The 24848-nt window shown below is 32.1% G+C and overlaps 1 protein-coding gene across 1 annotated transcript; it reads right to left on the bottom strand.

The window, feature by feature from the left end:
- Window positions 1-1011: 1011 nt before the first annotated feature.
- On the bottom strand, window positions 1012-24747 carry LOC148275341 (uncharacterized). Its single transcript, XM_088235834.1, has 3 exons — window positions 23850-24747; window positions 6714-6877; window positions 1012-1939 (listed from the first exon to the last, which is right to left on the bottom strand). The coding sequence occupies exons 1-3, from the start codon at window positions 24487-24489 to the stop codon at window positions 1307-1309; spliced, it is 1437 nt and encodes a 478-aa protein (XP_088091960.1). The 5' UTR covers window positions 24490-24747; the 3' UTR covers window positions 1012-1306.
- Between the last annotated feature and the right edge of the window lie 101 nt (window positions 24748-24848).

The raw sequence follows: 24848 nt of genomic DNA, 5'->3' as shown, positions 1-24848 counted from the left end.
ATTTTATTAAAAATATTGGTATGTTTTAAATGTTATTTATTTAAATCAGTGTATTGGTGAATACATCACTTAACTAAGTTGCGTAGCACAAATTTCACCCTTCATTGAAGTAATTTTTACATTTTTAACCTGTTTCTCGCCATGCTCATGTTAACATGCGAGCCCTCTTGCCAAGGCTTAGACTGCTATTTGCATCTTTAGTAACCATAGAAATTTTAATTTGTTTTATAGATTATTTACACAACGCAATCCATTTTTCATAATTAAAAAGCCATATCTTCTTCAATGCTTCTATTTTTTGGTAATAAATAATTGACAAATCGCCGAGCCGATACTTTTGTTGGCTTGAGGGAAGAATCTTAAAAATGCCATACCATTTTACATACATGATACTATTCCTCAACATACCTTTTAATCATTTATTTATTATTAACTTAATTGATGAATAAATTATGCATCGCGTACCTGAAACTGGTTAATTATAATAGTTTTTTAAAATTGCCTATTATTTATGAACGAAAGATAGAAAGGAAATCCAGCCTGTCTACAAACGTTTCGACATTCTCAAAACACTGTGGAAATATATTTCAATTAAATTATTCAATGCTCAATCAACATTTTAAGATGTTAAAAATATTAAACATACATAATATAACAATCATAGAATTCAATTAAGCTAGCCAATTTTAAAAATATCTATTATAAACTTTTTTTTCTTTCACATATAATTAATTAACTATTGTATTTAAAACAACAATTTGTGATTATTATACCAATGTCATATTTATTGTTTATTGTTTGTGAGCCAAAATAAATTATATTCAAATACAATAACAAAGATTAAGTATCTCATGTGTTCAATTTGCAGACTAGATTTGAAATAAATAAAACTGAAGTGATATATTATACAATAAAAATATGCGTTGTATTATCTTAAAAAATATTAAGTAAGAGTTTAAGGGTCTAACCTTAGATTATACGCTAGATTCCGAATACAAGAAAACACAAAACATTATAAACATAAACTTAAACCATTTTTATTTATGTCTTAACCTAAAGGAAAATAAAAAGGGTTTATCTTACAATAACAATAATTTTATTTCACACACGAAAAATGCGGTGGGTTCACTATAAAATATATAATTATAGAGCGATAACAAGTTGTAAACAGGAATGCTGGTGGAAACAAAGAAGGGCGAGTGACAAGTTGCGTGCCTTTATATAGGTGCTTTGGGTACCGCGCGCAAAAACAATAATTTACTCTCGTCACTTTACTTTCTAGTTCCCACAATTAACAAATTTACATTCAAACACTAAAGTTCTCCTCAAGGCGTTTACTATGTAAATCTTCGTTTTCGATAGAAAACGATTCAACGTTAGTTTTCAAACAATGCATAGGAATATTCACAGCACTAGATATTGACGAACTGTCCCCTGAAAATTGGTAACTTTTATTTAAATGATTAAAAGGAAAATCTACTTTATTACTACGAATAGGAATCGATGTTTTTATGACGTTGTGTTCGTAATCATACGGTTTATTCCAAGCGGGATTTATTTGGCTGGGCATTGATTGATTTTGATAAATTTGTGGCCCAAACTGGGGAGGCTGACTGAGATTTAAATGCGTCATCATTCGATGAGCGTTGGAACTGACGGGTTGTTCTTGTTTTGGAATATTGTAAAAATGGCGGGACGGTTCGGATGTTGACGCAATATTTGGCATATGATTTTGCATCGTTCTCGTCCATTGCGTTGGAGGAATTTGATTAATTGATGACTGATTCGGACAATTAAATATCCAAAGGCGATCCCCTAGGAACATCGGACGAGGAGCCAGCACCCCCATGCTGCTGTAATACTGCTGGGCGAGCAGTTCCACATCGTTGGTGTATTTTCTTTTCCATTTTGTGCGCCGGTTTTGAAACCAAATTTTTATCTGCAAAATAAATATGAAAGTTAATATTTAAAAAGAATTTTTGAATTAAATTAGTTATATCTTATCAAATATTTATCGATTTCGTATGTTATATACATAGAATTAAGAATAGTCCAGAAAAAGCGTAGAATCATATTTGAATACATCGAACTGTGTTCAAAAATTCCCCCACTTTGTCCCACTTTCACCGCGCGCATTCGTGAAGTCGCCGCTTAAAAATATAATCATATACAGAATGAAAGGTAAAAAAAACCATTTGTTAAATTCTCTAAAATTTTATTGTGCACGCCGAAACATTGATTGGCACAACAGAGTAGATAAGTAAAGGGTCATTTAATAAGAGTCATTGATTCAATGAACTTCAAATTTAAAATATAAAACCAATTTTATTTGACATAAAACAGATATTTTTATATCATGTTAAATAATATTTGATATTTTAAAGATAATGTCGGTAAAACGTCCACCACGGCGTTGTTTAATCCGAGATCCAATTTTAATTAGTTCCCTCATCAGATGAGCAAAGTAAGAGAAAAAATTTACCACCTTGGCAACATTATCGAAATGTCCATTTTGTTTTCTTTGACAATCTGACAGATGGATAAATAATTTATTTTTTAAGTAATGCATTTGCTACTTACACATACATTTGCTAATTACACGTGAAATGTAATCCCACCCTGTTTCTTAAAGATCCCAGCAGTATTTCTACACTTTTAAACGACACAACACGGCATAGTTGAATTCAAATCGAGAGTTGCGTACTGAGTGACGTCTACTAAGAAACTAATGGGTCAAAACGTAGAACTACTATTTTACGAGTAGTTTAGTCGCCTTCTGTTTGATGCGCGTATGAAGTTTCTAGGCTATTCTTAATGCTATGATTGTATTTATATATATATATATATTTCTGTACCTCAGAGGCAGACGGAAGCAAATCCAGAATTTGATGAAATGACATTTCGATTTTCGTATCCAGTTTATGATCATGCCCATTGATTTTGAAGAAATGTAAGTCTTATAATGAATGAACCAATGTATTTAGATACTGAATATATAAATTAATATTATAAATTATTAGAAATCACTCATAGAAAGTAGATTCTTTAGGCTTGTGTTGAACATTTGACGTTTGGATTTGCATCCGTCTACCTCTGAGGTAAAGAAATGATCTAATCATGACTTTAGATTATTGAAGATACAGGAGTTAAAACTTATATACAAACGAAGAATTATAAAAGTCCAGAAAGCGCGTACGCGCATCTCACTGAAGCCGACTAAACTACTCATAAATTAGTAGTTTTACGTTTTGGCCATTAGTTACTCTGTAGACGTCGCTTAGTCCGCAACTGCCGATTTAAATTCAATTTTGCCGTGTAGTGTCGTTTGCAAGTAGTGTCAAAATACTGCTGGGATTAAAGGGGAATATCGTAGGATCACATTTCATGTGTCAGAAACGAATTCACAAGTAATATTATTTAAGATTACGATTATTTTACCATCTGTCAGATTGTTGAATAAAAGTACGTAATCATTTTGTTAGTATTGCAAGGGTAGTCGATTTTTTTACCCTGTTTTCTATTAATAAACCTTAGTGTAATATGAAACGGTATCAGTTCATGGTTTACCCCTAAGGCACTCTCTTAATACCCATCCACAATTCCTCTTTCTTCTCTAACTCATATAGTGTCCATGCGGCTCGACTGTGGAATCATCTCCCATCCACCATCAGAGATGTTACTACAGTTTCTCTGTTTAAATCACGGCTGAAGAAACATCTTTCTCTTGACAAACTATTGATGGATAACAAAAAACAAAATAACATTATCCATAAAAATAAAGTAATATGCTAATTAAAAATACTTAACTTCAATATCAATACATAGATGGTGCTCCAACACGCTAGTGAAAGCTTTCTCATTTAATAAGATATATACAAGAATCAAAATGATACCAGTGTCGATATTCGCTAATAAGCGGAATGGGGAATGTTGTACGTAAAGTGGCCACTCAACCCAGCCAATGACAGTTCATAAGCCCTGTAAACGCTCGAATATCGATAATCCTGAATTTGAAAAAAATTCTACCTCATCTCTGTAGGAATATTGATAAAAAAAATATTGATGGATAGTTTATCGGGACAAAATATATTTTAATACTTTGTTTTCTTTATAATGTATTAAGACTAAGTGACAGGAGAGTTATAACTGATTTATTAAATTTATATAAAATAATCCATTCCATGTTTGACACCCCACTTTTATCACTAATTAGTTTTAATGTACCGAAAAGGACAACTCGGCAAACCTTCCAATACTGTGGCAACAATTCTTCGACATCATATGGTAAAAATGCAGTCATCAATAGACTTCACTCTCTAGGCAATAAGTACCAGGACATTGGTGACTCATTTCACATGAAATTTATTACATATAGAACGGCTCTTCTTCTTTATTTTATTGGTAATAGTTCTAGGTAACTATTTGTTACTTTTGTTAAAAAATTGTTTTAAACTTCTTTATTAGTGTTTTTTTTTTCTTTTTTCGTTTCTTTTCTTAATTATTTAATAAGTAAAAAATATTTCTCTTTATCATTTTTTTTACATCATTATATATTTTTATACATAAACATATACTATTTACCTAAATATTAGTTTTCAATAATAATACATAAATATATTTTTTTTAATGGTATTCAAAATTGTCTTTTTAGTTATTTTTTTAACTGGTTCAAAGTATTTCGAATACCAAAATATCATTTTTTATCGATAATTCTATAACTGGTAATATTTTATTCTTTTATATAGTTTATATTTCTTAGACTTTCTAAATTAATAATATTGTTTTAAATGCTCTGTATTACTTATGCTTAAATGTATGTATATTTAATTGTATTTGTAACTAATATGTAAAAGGCACTAAGTGCCGTTTACTTCAATAAAATAAAATAAAATATTGTAATAATGTGTATATTTTATTGAATAAAGACGCTAAAGACTCTTCCTTAATCTCTCCTCCTTTCCTCTTTCCTCTTTTTTCCTTTTTCCCATCGAGTAATAGTTTTGATATAAAGTAATGTATAAACAAATACTTTAGCTTTTTAATCTTTATTTTCTATTGAATATATTCTGTAACTTGGTTTATAAAAATAAAACTATGATTTTAGTGGTTGGTTGGAAAAAATTGCCATTTGGCAATAAGTCCGCCAATGTACAAATAACATTATTAACAAAAAGTTAAATAAATAAAATAAATTACTAAATGATTTTTTTACGTTTGCATAGTAAAAGTGCCCGTTTTTTTTGTAGTTCAGTCAGTAAAATACTGTTTGTTGTAAAATATAAAATAACATAAAATAACAAAATTATAATATATTTGTGTATATTGTTCTCGGTCTGGAAACATTACACGGCCACTTCACGCATGCGCGCAGGCGGGATGTCGGGTAGAGGGGGAACTTTTGGCCACAATACGATGTATACAAACTTGGTTCTACGCGCCTTCTGCCATATTATAATTCATTGTACACACGTATTAATTATTGTTCATTGTATTGTATAGTGTATAAGTTTTTTTTAAAATATATAAATAAATAAAAATAAACGAATGTAATTATACGATATTACAACAGAGATGAACAACATTTTAGAGAAATAGAAGTCTAGGCATCTACAGGGCTTATGACCTGTCGATGGCTAGTTTAAGTGGCCACTTTACACACTGTGTAACATTCACCATTCTGCCCAAATTTGAACATCTATATTCCTTCAATTCTTTCGTCTGTTGATGTTTGTGAAGTTAAAGAGCTGAAACTGAAGTTATTTTCTAAATGTTAATATTATTTATGTCCCGAATGAAGTTGTAGTAACTCCTGGGAATGTAATTCAACGTATTATACTTGTAAAATACTTTATGTTATATGATTTATAAATAAAAATAATAAAAAAATAAAAAAATACTAGGCAACGCCTGAAAATTGTATTTTTTTAAATTTCTATACTTCTTGATGGACCAGGTGGATTTATCAACAATATATTGAGTTTGTCCAATTTTTTGTAGACAAGGACTGGATTCAACTCCCCGGGGAGATGTTAATATTAACATATCACAACAGAGATGAAGAACATTTTAGAGAGGGTAATATAGAAGTCTAGGCATCTACAGGGCTTAAAACTTGTCATTGGCTGGTTTAAGTGGCCACTTTACTCACACACTTTAAGTAAAAAATAACACATAGGCATTACTTATAAACCTGGTATAAAGTTACGCCTAGGCATACGGTAGAATAAGGACGTTATTCCCATCCGTATTCTACCACAATGCCTGGGCGTAACTATAACAAGTTTATGAGTAAGGCCCCATATGTATATAAATAGGGCACGGCATTCGTAAACCAAATGCAACATATTTCGAACATCTGTTACATGAAGGTAAGGTAATCATTCCTACGCTTCAGGTGCTAATTCAGTAAAAAAACAGTTTTGTCGTTTGAAGAACCTTTAAAATCAATAATTTCGAAATCGAACCCTGAACCTTAAGAATGGTAGGCGATCGCGCTAACCACCGCACAACGAGGCGGGCTTATCACCACTCAACTACCTTATTTAGGATTTTTATTGGAAAGTTATTTCAGCCTGAAACCACTGTGCTAGTAATTTCAAGCTGAAATAACTCGCTAGCTAGTAGTTTCAGACTGAAATAACTCTGCTAGTAGTTTCAGACTGAAATAACTCTGCTAGTAGTTTCAGACTGGAATAACTCGCCCAGCGCCTCACCTGCGTCTCCGTCAGCCGCAAGTTCCTGGCTAACTGAAGCCGCTTAGCCACGGACAGGTATTTGTTCCTCTCGAACTCCGTCTCTAAGGACTTGATCTGCTGTGCTGTGAAGGCGGTGCGAGGCCTCTTTTTCCTGTCTGAAGATCCCCCGGGAGAATGAGCGTCTGCACCAACAAAAAATGTTTATTAAATGTTGTATGTTAAATGTTATATATGTGTATTCAATGTTATATAGGGTATTTGCACGAATCGAGGATTAGGTTGAACCACAATATTCAGTGGGTTGAACATACAAAAAAAACTTGTATTTTCAAAACCAATATGGATGCTGTGAATAAATGTTTTCATGCACAATTTTGAAAATTAAATTGTAAAAAAACATGTCCCCAAAAAAACCCGATATATTTGGTGACTCTTTAAAAAAACTAAACAATTATATATTAATGAACTTTTTCAACTAGAATCTTCAAAATGTATTTATTAGTTAAGAACTAAAACTTAAAATAAACATAGACATAATACAAGAATATCAGAACAATATCACATACAACATTCCAAAACGAGACAAAGACAATCGAGACTAATAAACCAGGGACTGAAATTATACAATAAACTACCAGACAAAACTAAACGATAGACTCAGACAAACTTTTCAAAAGATGTAAAAAATATTTTTATCAGTTTTTTCATGCAAACATGAAACTCTGTTTCCGAAAATCGATAAAAAACGCAAAAACAAGCCTTCTATAGTGTGTTTAAGACAATTATTCACAAAAAAATCAGACATTTATACCCTTTTTCATGAACAACATCAAATGAATTATTTTTTTATTCGATCAATTTACATTGATCAATTTGTCTCATCTCTAACATTTTTGCAAAATGATGTAACCTTGTAAGAACGTCGTTAATAATTAGGTTTATTTTCGTTTTAAGCTGATTTTATATCATTATATTGATTTATTTGTCAAGCATTGTATTAAACAAATAAATAACATGCCAAATACGAATGATTTTTCGTGTGTAAATATAAATCACTCCTTTGACGTTACTACAAAGTTATGTCGTCACTTTTGCTGACAACTGTCATTCTAATCAAGTTAAATTTTAATAATAATAATAATATTTGGCTGATTTATATAGCGCCATTTTTGTAAAAAATCACCTCAAGGGCGCTTTACAATTGTATATCTAAACATACATTCTAACTAAACTTAAGTGATACATTATATTTCCAGATTTAAAATTGAGGGTATGATAGTTTAAAGAAGTGGGATTTTAGTTGGGATCTGAACTGACTGGGACTATCGATGATTCGTAAGTTTGAAGGCAATTGGTTCCAGGCAGAGGGACCGGCGGCGGCAAAAGCACGATCTCCAAATCTAGTGTTTGGGGAGCGCCGGATTTCAACAAGTTTTCCTCTTTCTGAATCAAATGCTGACCTAAGAGTAGATTTTCTTTGACTTGTATTTTCCCTAATACAAAGGTCCGATAGGTATTTTGGAGCCATTTTATGAAGGGATTTGAATACTGTCCAGCACAGCTTGTATTTTATTCTCTCTGGGCTTTTTAACCAGTGCAAATCTCGAAGATGTTGTGAGATGTGAGAATATTTTTTCACTCCCGAAATAAGCCTCGCTGCTGCATTGAAAACAGATTGAAGTTTATTAGTTTGATATTTTGTGAGATTTGCGTATATTCCATTACAGTAATCTAGACGCGAAACGACATAAGCATTTACAAGAGCTTTAGTTGCATCTATGGGAATATTTCTCCGCATGGATTTGATCTGTCGGAGATGGAAGTAACCAGCACTTACCGTTTTATTGACCTGAGAATGAAGAGAAAGATCTGAATCTAAATGAACACCCAGTAGTTTAACATTTGTACTAGGGGTACCCAATTATTAGTGTAGTAAAATAATACAAATTAAATAAATGAAGCAAAGATATGATTTTATTATGAAAAATCTTTATTGTTCCTTAAATAATATTTTTTTACGCTTTGTTATGTTTGTCAAATAATTTCTCAATAATACCGGGTGTTCTTTAAACCCTGTCACATCCGAAACCACGATGATCAGTATGAGCAAGAAGACATATTAGCACATCAAAATAAATTTTTAGAACGACTAAAATCTTAAAAAATAAAATATAGAAAAAAGAACAAATGGTTGCCTCCTTCTGCAGAGGAGAAACGAGGAGGGGGGAGTCTGATACACCGTCAACCGCAACCGGCCGCGTCTCCCTCGCTTCTCCCCTGCAGAAGTGAGCAACCATTTGTTTTTTTTTAAATATTTTTTTTTTTTAATTTCTACGTTCTGAATATTTTTTTAATATGCTAATATATCTTCTTGCCCATACTGATCATCGTGGTTTCGGATGTGACTGGGTTTAAAGAGCACCCTGTATAAAAATGCTGTGAAGTCATAGATGAAAAATTGTTTAACCTCAAAATAATGAAAAGATTACACATTTCTCGGCGCGATAAAAAAGAATAAAATACTTCGACTGGCAACACATAAAAGCGCGGCAAGTCGTTATGACAAGACGCTACCGAAACATAAATTACAAACGTCAAAACACGCACTTAAATCCGTTATATTGTCAACCGGAGTGGCGGGGACGATAAATACCACAAATTGAATATACTAGTTGATAAATACACACGAAATGTGGCCGCGGAGTAGCAGTCCTTCCGAGATAGTTATGGAGTCGTTTAGAGATGCGAAAACGAAAAAAAAATCCATTACTAATGATGATTGCTGCTATTTTGATTTCATTTCGTTAGCGTGCTGTTTTTCACCGCGTTTGACATGCTATTGCTGTGCTTATTTTTAAATACAGTAGAACCATATTTAAATTGTTCCTTTATCCTTTTTCTTTCCTTCCCGTCCCCTCTCCTCTCTTCATAGTATAGTGTTAATTATTTTAAAATACATTTATTTTTGTTAATCTTTGCTTTTAATTTTTGTATAAAATTGTAAGATTCAATATGTCCATGTATTTATAATGTTCTCTATCTGAACGGTCCAAACCCAAGTAGGTAGGAAGAAATTGCCTTAAGGCAATATGCCCGCCCTTATATGTATATATATATTGTATATGTATATAAAGTGTCAAATAAATCAATAAACCATCATAATTCGCCTTTAGGCACCTAATAGTGCACAGGGTACTGCATTGATGGGTTTTTAAAAATATTTTACATGCAGGTAAGATTATAAGTCTTACGCTTCAGGTGCCAGTACAGGGACTATGAAAATTTCAAGTCTAAAAACACCTTTTCCTATAAATGTTTCATGTCGACAGTATCGGAAATCGAACCCGAGACCTCTTGCATGGTAGGCAAATGCGCTGACCACTATACCACGAGGTCAACCGTTGTATTATTTCAAAAGCAGTAATATCTGGCACTCATTAATCCGGATAGTTGGAGTTTTACTGCATCATTTATTTAATATGTTTTACAAACGGGACATTTTTTACATAAGTGGTTTATATTTACGGGAAACACCGGAAAAAAATGTTCTGAGTTCGTTTCCCGGTGAGATCACAAAACTTGAATGTAATTTTTCTCAAACCCGGGTGTACTGTGCTGTTATTCACCACTGCAATTGAGACTCAAGGTCTGTTGTAGAGCAAAAAAAGTTAAAGTAAAAAAGTAAAATATTGTTAACTGGTCTGAGAAAAACTATAAACATTGAAAAATATTTTCAGGCGTAACCTAGCATCAGTCGGAAAAATCTTACCCGCGTCAGTAAAGGTTTCAACTCTTTTGCTTCACATATATCAACAGATGGTAGAGTTGAGGATATACGGATGTTGAAACATAGGCAGAATGGTGAATATTACTCAAAGTGTAAAGGAGAAACTTAAAGCAGCCAATGACAGATCATACGCTCTGTAAATGCCTAGACTTAGATATTTCTTCTCAATTTTTTTTCACGCAAGTTTTTTACAGTTGCTAACGCTATTTAAATTAATTTAAAATTCCGATTCTAACGCTATTAATTTAATGAATATTGCAGGATGAAAAAATGAGGAAAAAACGGCCATAGATCAAAAATATAGCAGCATTTAGTTGACATTTGAGCGGTTAAAGATGGCGCCAAGACACATTCTAATTAAGCCAATTTCCGACCCATTAAACAGTTTTAAATTCGATATTGTGACGAGGTAGGCCGAGATGTTACATTTTATTTTGTTAATTTATGATCTCGTTAATCGACAATGTTTTGAGTATGTCCAAATGTTTGCAGACAAGCTGGATTTCCTCCCTAGGGAGTTATTTAAATATAGTAGTTAAATCTTTTTTTTTTCTCACAAAAGTCAACAGATGAAAGAGTTAAGGAAATATTTTAAATGTATTTTAAAAACCGATTTATTTATTTATTTATATATCAACGGTTCAAATATCCTTTTACAATATAAAGTTTATTGAAATAATCACAATAGTGAACAATTCATTATGTTTTACATAATATGAAATATAGTTGAATAATTAAAACTTAACAACTTAGTTAAAGTAAAATTAAACAAAATATATCAAAAAGTAAAAAAGAAACATAACATATCTAAGATGACAACAATTAACGTGAGAAAATCTTATGTTCTTAATAAAAATATAACAAAGTAAAGTTGAGAACATAGAATTAAGAATAGTCCAGAGAGGGCGTAGAATCATATTTGAATACTTTGGACTGTGTCCGAAAATCCCCCTACTACGCCCCACTTTCGCCGCGCGCATTCGTGATGTCGCCGCGAATGTTGCACGATGGGAAAAAATATAATCATAACACATACTTGAAGTCACCGAGTAACATTGCCAGATCGCGAAGAATATAACCATAACTCAAATGTTAGGTAAAAAAAACAAGTCATTAAATAAGAGTAATGGAATTAATGAACTTTGAAATTAAAATTTAAAACAAATTTTATTTTGCATAAAACTGATATTTTTATATCATATTAAATAATATTCTAGCATTCTTTTTGCAAACGTCGAACTCCGGTCGTCTCACCAACAAAGTGGTGTACTTATGTAGGAATACGATTTTTTTATGTATTGAATTTAATATTATTTTAGTGTTACCAAAAATTTAATAAAAATAAATAAGAGGGTAGAAGTTATAAGGAATTTAAGGAAAGAATCTGATTGAGATCCACAAAAAACAAACGCTGTTTGTAAAAATTCAAAAACAATCTTTTTTGTACACTAAAAAACTACATCTTTCTTTTTTTGCAAATGCATTCTCCTCAAATGCAACCCCGGTAGATCGATGAATAAAACATTTATGCTCCTAACTTTTTTTACATATTCGATTGAAGATTTTAATATCTACGAACACGCACAGCGCAAAGATCTATATTTCTCTGAAAACCGCACGTAAATCGGGTAAACCGTTTGGTGGGAGTTTAGTGACATCACACATACAGACGAATTATATATAAAGATTACTTATGCCTTGTTTTTCTGGATTGTTATTATATTGTATCACATGTCCTCATAGAATTAAGAATAGTCCAGAAACCGCATTCGCACATCAAACAGAAGGTGACTCAACTACTCATACACGTTTTGACCCATTAGTTTCTTTTTAGACGCCGCTCAGTACGCAACTTCCGATTTGAATTCAACTATGCCGTGTTGTGTCCTTTTAAAGTGTAGAAATACTGCCAAGATCTTAAAGAAACATGATGGGATCACATTTCATGTGTAATTAGCAAATGAATGTGTAAGTAGCAAATACATTACTTACAAATTGAATTATTTTTCCATCTGTCAGATTGTCGAAGAAATCAAAATGGAAATTTCGTTAGTGTTGCCAGGGTAGTAAATTTGTTTACCCTACTTTGCTTTTCTAATGAGAGAACTTATGAAAATTGGACCTCGGATTAAACAACTCTGTGGTGGACATTTGACCGACATTATCTTCAAAACATCAAATATTATTTAACATGATATAAAAATATCCGTTTTATGTAAAATAAAATTTGTTTTATATTTTACGTTTAAAGTTCATTAATTCAATTACTCTTATTAAATGGACCTTTACGTATCTACTATGTTGTTTCAATCAATATTTCCGCGTGCACAATAAAATTTTGGAGAAATTAACAGATTGCTTTTTTTTTACCTTACATTTGTGTTATGATTATATTTTTTCCCATCGTGCAACATTACGCGGCGACACCACGAATGCGCGCGGCGAAACTGGGGCGTAGTAGGGGGATTTTATGACACAGTCCAAAGTATTCAAATATGATTCTACGCTCCTTCTAGACTATTCTTAATTCTATGCCTGTCATTATAATTTAATCTAATTAATTTTACCATGTATTTTTTATTGTTAATTATTATGGCTTGACACAGGCACAGCCTAAAAAGCCTCGATAAGTTCATTTATATTTAAACGAGTGTATTTTTGAATGAATAAACAAATAAATAAATTCATCCAGTGCCACAATCCATGGAGAAAATGCTGGTATACGTTTGTTTGAAGAAAAGTCAGACCGCGCTTCCTCTCGTCACAAAATGTCCCGTATGTGAGTTATAGTCGCCGCGATATCTCGCGGATAGGCAGCGGGTAGGTGTATGGCCGCCACAAGATGTGACAGCCAAGCCACTAATTGCCCCCTGATTGATGTCCACTAGGGTATATGGCAACTCCGAATATCCAAATTACTGCCAACAGGAAATTATTTCAGTCGCGAACGTCAGGGCCGCATTTACTATTTATTTATTATTTTTATTTTATTTCATTTCATTTCAATTTTTTTGTTTACATTTGGTACATTTTTTATAATTGTACATTATATATTATCAACAATGTTTGAGTATGTCGAAATGCTTGTAGACTGGCTGGATTTTCTCCGTAGGGAGTCATTCATATCTAAATTGATTGCAACAGAGAGGGAAAACATTATTGAGAAGAGAATATGGAAGTCTAGGCATTTAAAGGGCTTACGACCTGTCATTGGCTGGTTTATGTGGCCACTTTACACATTGTGTAACATTCACCATTCTGCCCATATTTAAACATCCACTATTTCTCAACTCTTCCATCTGTTGACTTTTTCTTCTTCTTGACCTTTACTTCACAAAAGTCAACAGATGATGTGCGAGTAAGTGTTCAGTAGCTCAATCACAAATAACTATCGACGTGCTAATAAGCGATGTGATAACAATTTCTCACCGTGGTTGTTTATCGTATTCGCGATCCCAATGGAACATCCGTAAACACCTAATATTAAATGACAAAATATTAACGTTTCGTGACGTATAATCCTGCTGCGCAATCACATATTTCAATTTCACCGGTGTAAATATGGAAAATATTCCATATCTGCTATTTTTATTGATTTATTTATTATTTATCACGCTATTTATTGCATTTAGCCGGCGGTCGGCAAGCCAAATGTCAAGAAAAACAGTCGCCATAGTAATTGTAATTTATTTTTCACTTTTTTGTATTAGATACTCCTTACTATTTTGCAAATGCAATATATTGTATTATTTTTTTATAGTAAACCTCGATTTTTCGCCAGTGAACTGTATTTATTTACGAAAAACAAAAAACAAACCCACACGAGCGTCGACTTAGAGATTACACACGCGTTGACTTATGACTGCGATAACTTAAGCATGTTCATTATTTTTTTTATTTTTTTTTTTATTAAATCATACAAAAATTTTTTTTTTGTACTCCCAGGAGTTACAACAAACTCATTTTGGGACAGAAAAATATTTACACATAGGTATGTTAACAACAATAGTATAGCAACAAATAGTAATAAAGTAACAAGTAATAATATGTACATAAAAACTGAAATACGATAGCAAGCAAATATATGATACAAATCATACATCCGCTTGCCATCATTTAAACAATCCATAATAAAAATTAAAAATAAAATTGTTATATTTACATATTGCAAGAAAGAAATATTTAAGGGAAAAAATAACTTAAAACTAAATTTCACCCTCCTCCATTATTGTTCATTGTGATCGCTCAAATGCTTAGCATGTTTTTAAGCACGTCGATAGTTATTTGTGATTGAGCTACAGATGTGTGTAAGCGTTAGCATCATCAAATAGCAAGTGGGAGCGTATCGCAGTCAGAAAGAATGACTCTTAATTTATTTTTAAATAAATTAAGGGGCGTGTTAATTATATCAATAGATGAAAAAAAGAATCATAGTTTGAGCAAGAACGATATAAATATATTTTTTTAAAAACATAAAATAAAAATTTTATGTTACATTTAGGTTTTTTTTTTAAATTATCAGATAGAAATAAAAATATAAAAGAAAACCATTTATTTAAAAAAAATAAAAGTTGATAATTTAATTAGGAATAAATACGAGAGTATATATTTATATTTTTGTCCCAGTTTATAAATTAACAAATCGAAGAAGAGAGGCTTAAATTAATATAAATATTTTTTTTAAATTTTAGTTAAAAAATCAATATTGCAAAAACTCGTGTACTGTGTAACACTGGGGATGGGGAAGTCAAAATAGGGGTGGGAGATGGAAGAAAACGGGATCATATTCGGATTCAGGAGGTCAATTTGTACAAGAATATTTCTGTTATTTTCAAGATTACTAAAAATATGGTGTAAATAGTTCTAAAATACTCGAGTCATCGAATTAAGCCTCGTGGTGTAACGGTCAGCGCATTTGCCTAGAATGCATTCCCGACATGGTTGACATGAGAATGTTAATTTAGAAATATGTTTTTCATGTAACAAAAAAATATTTAGATACGCTGCAATCGATGTACCGATGCAGTTCCCTATGTACCGTTAGGTGCGGAAAGGGAATGATGATTTATATTAATGCATATAATTGTATTTTCTGTTGTAATATAGGTCTGTTTAAAACTGTAAAAATTCAGGGTTTGTTCATAAATTTATTTCAATTAAAATAAATGAATAATTTAAAATAAAAGTTCGGTCCTGTGACTTCCCGCGTTTATTTACGGACCGTTTAAAAATTCGAATGCGCATTCGAAATTCAAAGCACCGTTTCCTCCTCAGGACAATTAAGTAATTATCGCTGGTGGCTGACAAGATGGCGATTAAGTGCCTATGGACTCCCTTTGATCTCTTTTTATTTTCTTGTTTTCTCTGCTAATCTATATCTTTTAAAGACTACACGTTACATATATTATTAAATTGTAACTATATCGCATTGCTTTCGCTGCCCGGGCGAATGAAGAATACAGTTCTCGATTCGTTTTTATAAAAAACACTCGTCTAGGACTCGGACAGATTTGTGTATTAAAATATTTTCAAATTATGTCCAGTAGAATCTCACCCACATCGATAAAGCTTTGAGCTCAATGCAGCAGCGAGGCTTATTACGTGAGTTAAAAAATATTCTCACATCTTCGAGATTTGCACTGGTTAAAAATCCCAGAGAGAATAAAATACAAGCTTCGCTGGACAGTATTCAAATCCCTTCATGAAATGGCTCCAAGATACCCATCGGACCTTTGTATTAGGGAAAATACATGTCGAAGAAAATCTACCCTTAGGTCAGCATTTGATTTAGGTAGAGGAAAACTTGCCAAAAACCGGCGCTCCCCAAACACTAGATTCGGAGATCGTGCTTTTGCCGTTGCCGGCCCCTCTGCCTGGAACCGATTGCCTTCAAACTTACGAATCATCGACAATCCCAGTCAGTTCAGATCCCAACTAAAATCTCACTTCTTAAGAGTATCATACCCTCAATTTTAAATCTGAAAATATAATATCCGCGGCCTCCGTAGTGTAGTGGTCAAGACGCTTGACTCACGCACGGAAGATTCCGGGTTCGATTCCCGGTGAGAACACCAAAAATTAAAATGTGATTTTTCTCAAGCCTGGGTGCTCTGTGATGTAATTCACCACTGCAATTAGGCCTCCTGGCCTGTTGTGGTGCATATATATATATATTAGTTAAGTAAGAATTTAAGTTAGGTATACAATTGTAAAGCGCCCTTGAGGTGATTTTTCACAGAAATGGCGCTATATAAATCAGACAAATATTATTATTAATAATATTAATGACTTCACAAAAATTAACAGATGTAAGACTGGAAGAATTATGGACGTTCACAGTGTGAAAAATGGGGAATTAACTATCTCAGTACCTACTAGCTTAAAAAAATATTTTTTTGGGCATTTATAAATTATACTATTATTTTTTCAAATATTTCTCAATTTTTTAAAATCTAGCATAGTTTTCAAAGAAAACATGTACATCAGTAGCTCAATCACAAATAACTATCGACGTGCTTTAAAACATGCTAAGCATTTGAGCGATCACAATGAACAATAACAAACATGCTTTAGCTATCGCGGTCATAAGTCAACGCGTGTGTAATCTCTAAGTCAACGCTCGTGTGGGTTTGTTTTTCTCGCAAATAAATACAGTTCACTAGCGAACAATCGACGTTTACGATAAAAAATAATACAATATATTGCTTTTGCAAAATAGTAAGGAGTATCTTATACAAAAAAGTGAAAATTCAACTAAAATTACTACGGCGACTGCTTTTCTTGACATTTGGCTTGCCAACCGACGGCTAAGTGCAATAAGTAGCGTGATAAATAATAAATAAATAAATAAAAATGGTATTTTGGAATATTTACACCGGAGAAATTCAAATATGTGATTGCGCAGCAGGATTATACGTCGGTACCAGTCCATTTCACCGGTGTAAATATGGAAATTATTTAAAAACTGCCATTTTTATATTTTAATTTATTATTTAACATGCTATTTGTTGCATTTAACCGGCGGTTGGCAAGCCAAATGTCAATAAAAGCAGTCGCCATAGTAATTTTAATTTTAATTTTCACTTTTTTGTATTAGATACTCCTTACTATCTTTTTTATGGTAATCGCCGATTTTTGCCAATTTCATTTTTTATCATAATAGTAACCTAAAAGAACTAGAAAAAATAATGAAGACAGATTTCGATAGTCTTGCCGACTGGATGCGATTAAACAAATTAAGTTTGAATATGAAAAAAACATCATATATGATTTTTGGGAACAAACAGGATTTGAAAATTAATATTTCTCTAGGAACTGGCTATATTGAAAAGACCAATGTTACTAAATACCTAGGACTATATATTGACTCTCAACTTTCATGGAAATACCAATATGAACATGTTAAATCAAAAATAGTACCCGTAACTGGCGTTTTGCATAGACTTCGTGGTCTGCTTCCTCACTCTGTTTTGTTTGCCGTCTATTACGCTATGATACATTCTCACCTATCCTATTTATGCTGTATTTGGGGTTTCGCTAACAAAAACCAGATTTCTGAGATTCAAGTTCTTCAAAACCGAGCTCTGAGAAGCATTCTTGGTTTGAAATGGGATTCCCATGTCAAGGATATTTATCGTAACACAAAAATACTTCCTTTCAAGGTAATGGCACTGTATGACATCACTAACACTATTTCAAACATCATAAACTTTTCTGCTCACACAAATTTAAAACTTACATTTAATCATGAAATTCACAACTATAATACACGACATGCAAAAAATCTTCACATTTCTAAATTTTGTTCCACGAAGTTCGGCAAAAGGTCTCTGGAATACATTGGTCGTATACAATTTAATAAACTGCCTGATGACCTTAAAAATGAAATGTCGAGTGGTAAATCTCAAAGACCAGAAATGAAGACCTATTTCTTGAATCTTTTTGAAAGTGATAGTTTTTAGCTCAGTTTCTGTGAATAGTCTATATATTGTGTTTTAGGTTTAAATGTTTTTCTTTTCTTTTTTTAATATTAAGTTCACAGAATGTTTAAATGTTTTTATTTTCTTTTTTAATATTAATTTCACAGAATGTTTAAATGTTTTTCCTTTCTTTTTTAATATTAAGTTCACAGATTGTTTGAATGTTTTTATTTTCTTCTTTAATATTAAGTTCACAGATTGTTTAAATGTTTTCTTTCCTTTTTTAATATTAAGTTCATAGATTGTTAAAATTTGTTAAAATTTTTATTGTTTAAATGTATACTATGTATTGTTACAAGAAATGTACTATTTTTTTTATGTACCGTCCCAAATGAGTTTTCTCGTACAACTCCTGGGAATATAATATCATGATATTCATGTCTTATATGTTTTATTAATAAATAAAAATAAAAAAATAAAAAAAAACTGTATTTATTTACGAGATAAACAAAACGACACGAGCGTTGACTTAGAGATTACACACGCGTTGACTTATGACTGCGATAACTTAAGCGTGTTCATTATTATTTATTGTGATCGCTCAAATGCTTAGCATGTTTTTAAGCACGTCGATATTTATTTGTGATTAAGCTACAACGGAGTTTCTCATACCGTTGATATAAGAAATAAATCTATTTTAATAATTTTTTTGTACTTTGAGAAGTTTTATAACAATAAAATGTTTAGATTTAATTGTGTTAAATAAAACAGTTTGAGAAGAAATTTCGTTTAGCATCTACGTTCTCATTCAAAATAAGACAATCTACCGACGCCGACGCTAGATTCTAAAAGGCGTCGGCGTCGCGTCGCGCATGTTGCTGTGTCTTCCGAAATTAGGTACACTTTTAACAAAGTCAGAAAACATCTGCGTTTTTTCATGTTCGCAAATATGTCTACAATTGTACTAGCAATATTTTCACAGTACCTAACTAACTTGACTAAATTGAAGCCCTTAATAACTTTGAAATAAACAGTATTTTAATTTATTTTCTTTTATTCAGGAAACACTACACCCATAATTAATAAATTACAACAGTGCTACTAATAGTGAACTGGCATTTATTGATAAATACATAACATTTCAAATGTCTGCCCTCTAATAACATACAAAATGATAAATCAAACCGCTCATACACGCGTTTGTGTAATATTCATATAAAAAAGTTAATTGAACAGGAATGTTGCGTCTCATAAAACGAAATAATACGGACCAAAATGGATACCAAGTCGTTGGAACAATAGGCATAATCCCCCAGTAACTACACACTGCGTTTCCAGAAATTATCACATGGCGACGGTATCTACCTACTATCTACAAAAGCTTCTCTTCGGACATCTATCTCCCTTTGTTAACCATGGAGTTGAAACAGTGTTTTGTTTATTTAGTTTTTTATTGCATACTTCTTGGTATGAACACTTGACAAACTCACTACTATGCTCTATTTTTTGTAAATTTATTGATATCATTTTAACTTTGCTAGAATTCCACTCGTCCATGCGCTTTGTAGCTGCACGATGATTGGTTATCTAGCTTTCATCATATCAACTTTAAAATACCTAAATTTTGTAAATGGGGTCTAGAATTCCAATCGTCTATACGCTTAGTAGCTGCAAGCCGTTTTATAATCTCACTCCTTTTTATTACTCATATATATTTTTTTTTAAATATCATTAATACAATAAACTTATTTGCCAATTTTTAAAATGTGTAAATGGGGGCTAAATTTCTAACTGTCTATGCGCTCTGTAGCTGCAAGGCGTCCTGAAATCTAGCTCCTATCTGTTATATTTTTTTATTGATCTTAATTGAAATCGAGGAACTAGAATCCCAACCGTCCATGCGCTCTGTAGCTGCAAGACGTACTGGGATATTTATTAATTGTGCAGCGCCCTTGAGGTGATTTTCACAAAAATGGCGCTATATAAATTAGACAATTATATATACATATTTATATACACATATATATACAAACATTCAGTACAATTTCATAGTTTTAGAGAATACAAAATTATACTAATTTTTGTTTATTCATTTCACAAACCTTTTTATTATTTCTTTTCTATATGAACCACACAAGTTTCCAATACATTACGTGCTAAGGTTTTTTTTTTTTTTAAATATATTTTTATTATTAATTATAAGTTTCACGTCCCGTAGTTCTGACACAAACTGCCGACAGTCAGCAGTGGACGTCCAGGACGTCGAGAACCTGATGCCTTGTAAAGTAGGCAAACGTGGTTAAGGCTCTCAGAAGGCATCCGCAGCACATGGCCAAGCCAACCTTATCGCCCCTGCTTGACGACAGTTGTCGCCGGAGTTTGCTGCGTCCATTCTCTCATTACTTAATTCCTCACAAAGTCAAACCAGCGCACACCAGAGATTCTTCTGAGACACCTATTCTCAAAACTCAGTATTTTTCTGTTGAGGTGCCACGATTCGCATCCGTATAGGAGAATAGGTGTTATGCAGGCGTTATATACGCGGCATTTGGTTTTCACTGAGTAAATATCCGACCTCCAGACAGCCTTTATACTTTTGAATGTGGCGCCTGCTATTCCTAGCCGCACTCCCAGTTCTTTTTGAAAGCTGCCATTTTCCATAACATAGTATTTATTATTCCCAGGTATTTTTTTATTTTTTTTTTATTCAGAAAACATACAGTAATACATAATAAGTATTTAAAAAAAATATTTTTTAACATAAAAAGACCAATTAAGTTTTCATAAATAAGGCAAAAGATATAAACATTAAATGTGACACGTATTTGAAATTCTCGGCCCTTTAGATCGGCCGGTTTGACTGAGTCACCCCTGACTGGTGATATAATCCAATTAGATGAATCTCACCCGCATAAATAAAGGTTTCAGCTCTTTAACTTCACAAACATCAACGGATGAAAGAATTGAAGGAAAATATGTGCTCAAATATGGGCAGAATGATGAATGTTACACAATGTGTAAATTGGCCACTTAAACCAGCCATTGACAGGTCATAAGGCTTGGAGATGCCTAGACTTCTATATTATCTTGTCTTAAATGTTCTTCATCTCTGTCGTAATATGTTAATTCTCTATCAGTTCTGCCGAACGGCTCAAAATATTGTTGATAAATATATGTCATCACTCGCTTAGAAAAGTAACGTGGATGCTTGGACTAGAGAGAGGTAATTATTCTTATGCTGATATAGAGTCCATGTACAATATTTCTAGTCTACAAAAACGTAGAACTAATATTGACTCCATATATTTGTTCGGCATACTAAATGGTATAATCGATGTTCCATCATTACTGGGACAGGTAAATTTTTATATTCCAACTCGTAGGTTGAGAAACAATGAAGTACTGTTCATCGATCAGCGTAGAACAAACTATGGCATTAATTCTCAAATGACCCGTCTTTGTCGTATTGTCAACTCGAGACAAGATCATCTGGACTTTTTTGGTTTAAGTTTACAGCGGTTTAAACGAGCACTAAATAAATAGTCCAGATCTTGTCTCGATGTCCCTTATGTTTGTCAATGTTTCTTTTCTTCTTTTTAAATGTTTTTAACGATTCTTATATTGTAATATGTAATATGTATCCCTATGTATAAATGGACAATGTCCGTTTGTAAATAAATACGCAGGTACATTGTTATTTTTATTATCATAAACATATTATATTACATACACAAAATTATAATTTATACAAAGTTGCTTTGACTATCTAACTAGAGTTATTGACCCCGTTCTAAGACAATAAAAAATAATAATAAAAACAGTAATCAATATGTAGAAACAGTTATAAAGATAGTGGACAAAGTGAAAAACAAAGTAAAAAATGTAGTAAAAACATAGTAAAAAATTAAGTAAAAACATAGTAAAAAAGTAAGCAAAAACATAGTAATAACGTAGTAAAAACAAAGTAATACATGTAGCGAAAACATAGTAAAAAATGTAGCGAAAACATAGTAAAAATGTAGTAAAACCATAGTAAAAAAATTAAGCAAAAACGTAGTAAAAACAAAGTAATAAATGTAGTGAAAACATAGTAAAAAATGTAGTGAAAAAATAGTTTAAAAAATTTTTTTTTAAATATATTTATGAAAAAAATATATTTCAAAACCCAGTAAAATGCGAAGTAAAAACCGAAAACATCGTAAGAAAAATATTTAAAGTGATAGTAAAACATAAATGTATGTGTATTGCAAAAAACATATATAAAAAAGCATAGCAAAATACCGAGTAGACTATTAAAGGTAAAAAAATGTATATGTGTATAGTAAACAAAACATATTTTTTCAAATGAAAAAAACATAGCAAAAACAAATTAAAAAGTCACGAGGATCTCAAAAAACTAAATCAATCAAAAACTGTGAATATATGTATATTAACAATTCAAATTAAAACATGTGTTGGCCATCTAACAGCCCTAAGAATATCAACAATATTTTGAGTTTGTCCACATTTTTGTAGACAAGAACTGGATTCAACTCCCCGGGGAGCTGTTTATATTAACATATTACAACAGAGATGAAGAACATTTGAGAGAAGGTAATATAGAAGTCTTGGCATCTACAGGGCTTATGACCTGTCAATGGCTGGTTTAAGTGGCCACTTTACACACTGTGTAACATTTACCATTCTGCCCATATTTGAACCTCTATATTCCTTCAATTCTTTCATCTGTTGATGTTTGTGAAGTAAAAAGGCTACGAAAATTTGGACAAACTCAAAATATTGTTGATAAATCCACCCGGTCCATGAAGAAGTATAGAAATTGAAAAAATAACATTTTCAGGCATTGCCTAGTATGTAGGTGAAATAATTCAATTAGATGAATCTCACCCGCATAAATAAAGGTTTCAGCTCTTTGACTTCACACACATCAACAGATGAAAGAATCGAAGGAATATAGAGGTTCAAATGAAAGATCTTCGAAAAAAAAAGAACTGAAAAATATCTTCTCACAAGTACTTTATAGTGCCTGTTTATAAATAAATTTGTAAAATATAAATAAAATAAATGTAATATAAACCTGTCATAAAAAAAATGTGTCCCACCGAAAAGTCTTTAGACTTAGTGGGTAACAAATTCTTGTATGTATTTTTTTAAATTATAAAATAAACGCTGCTCTGCAGCACTGAAACTGAAATATGGGCAGAATGGTGAATGTTACACAATGTGTAAAGTGGCCACTTAAACCAGCTAGACAGGTCATAAGCCTAGACTTCTATATTACTTTCTCTTAAATGTTCTTCATCTCTGTTGTAATATGTTATTATAAGATTATCTTTATGCGTGTCCTATTTCAAGATTCAAAATAAAATAAATAAATAGCAGTATTAGTCTTGAGCATTTGCTTGACCACAAAATCCATCGAAGAATTCAAACAAATAAAATCCTTACCGTAGTTATTGCCTTCATTGAGGTCAACTTCTCGAGCTTCGTCCTCTTCTTTTGTCACCGAAACAGAACTGACTTTGGCACTCGCGTCCCTCCCTAAACCGGTAGCCTGGTTCGCCAAAATGACGTCGAAGTCCTCATTCTCATCGTCGGAGTTAGTGACGCTGAAATCCGAGCCACCAGCATCACTTTTAAGATCACTTTCCTCTTCTAGAATCATCTTTTCTTCGAATGATGCAGATTGTACTTCATTTTTGTTTTGTTCTAAACTATATGTAGGTAAATTTGTAGAAAACGGTGAAGCGGCACTCGATCCTGTGTTTAAAAACGGCGCAATATGATTTTCTTGCAAAAAACTGTTATTTTGCATTTTCAAAATGTTTGAATCATCGTTTAAATATTGACCGCTTGTTCCGACAAAACTGCTCTTCAAAATGGCGTTGTTGGCGTTCCACGTTTTAATGTCGTCCATCTTCGTTTTATTTTTGCTGAAATTGGCGCTTTTTGCCAGCAAATTATCGATGGAAAATGATATCTTCGATGCAGATTTGACGTACGGCTTCTTGCTACGATTTTGTTCCTCCATTTGCAATGCGCCACTTCCTTCGTTGAAGTTGTCTACCATTTTGTCACAGCGTTCCATTTTTATTTTGAACAAATGTTAAATAGAAATTTTTACCGAACGAATTGACAACGATAATTTGAGAAGATATCTTTGCACAAATATCTGAAAATTCTTATTAAATTAAATATTTATCGAATATAAGCAGGATGTTAAACACTACACTTTCTACAAAGATTTCTTCGTCTCTGTTAAGACATAAATTAATATATTGTAGGGCAATTACTACAACTGAGGCGCATATTCTGATGGGAATTTAAAATTTATATCAAATTTTATCTACAAAGTAAAATTAAATTTTCTGTATGAAAAATATAATATGTTTGCATTTTTTTCTTTCTAAACATGTTCAATTACCGGTTACTGACGAAGATATTTTG

This window comes from Micrasema longulum, unplaced genomic scaffold (genome assembly GCF_059751315.1).
Source record: "Micrasema longulum isolate JH-2025_06_02 unplaced genomic scaffold, ASM5975131v1 h1tg001453l, whole genome shotgun sequence".
In the NCBI taxonomy this organism is placed as follows: Eukaryota; Metazoa; Arthropoda; class Insecta; order Trichoptera; family Brachycentridae; genus Micrasema; species Micrasema longulum.
Note: the sequence above shows the minus strand (reverse complement) of the source record. Positions and strands in the feature narration are given on the sequence as shown.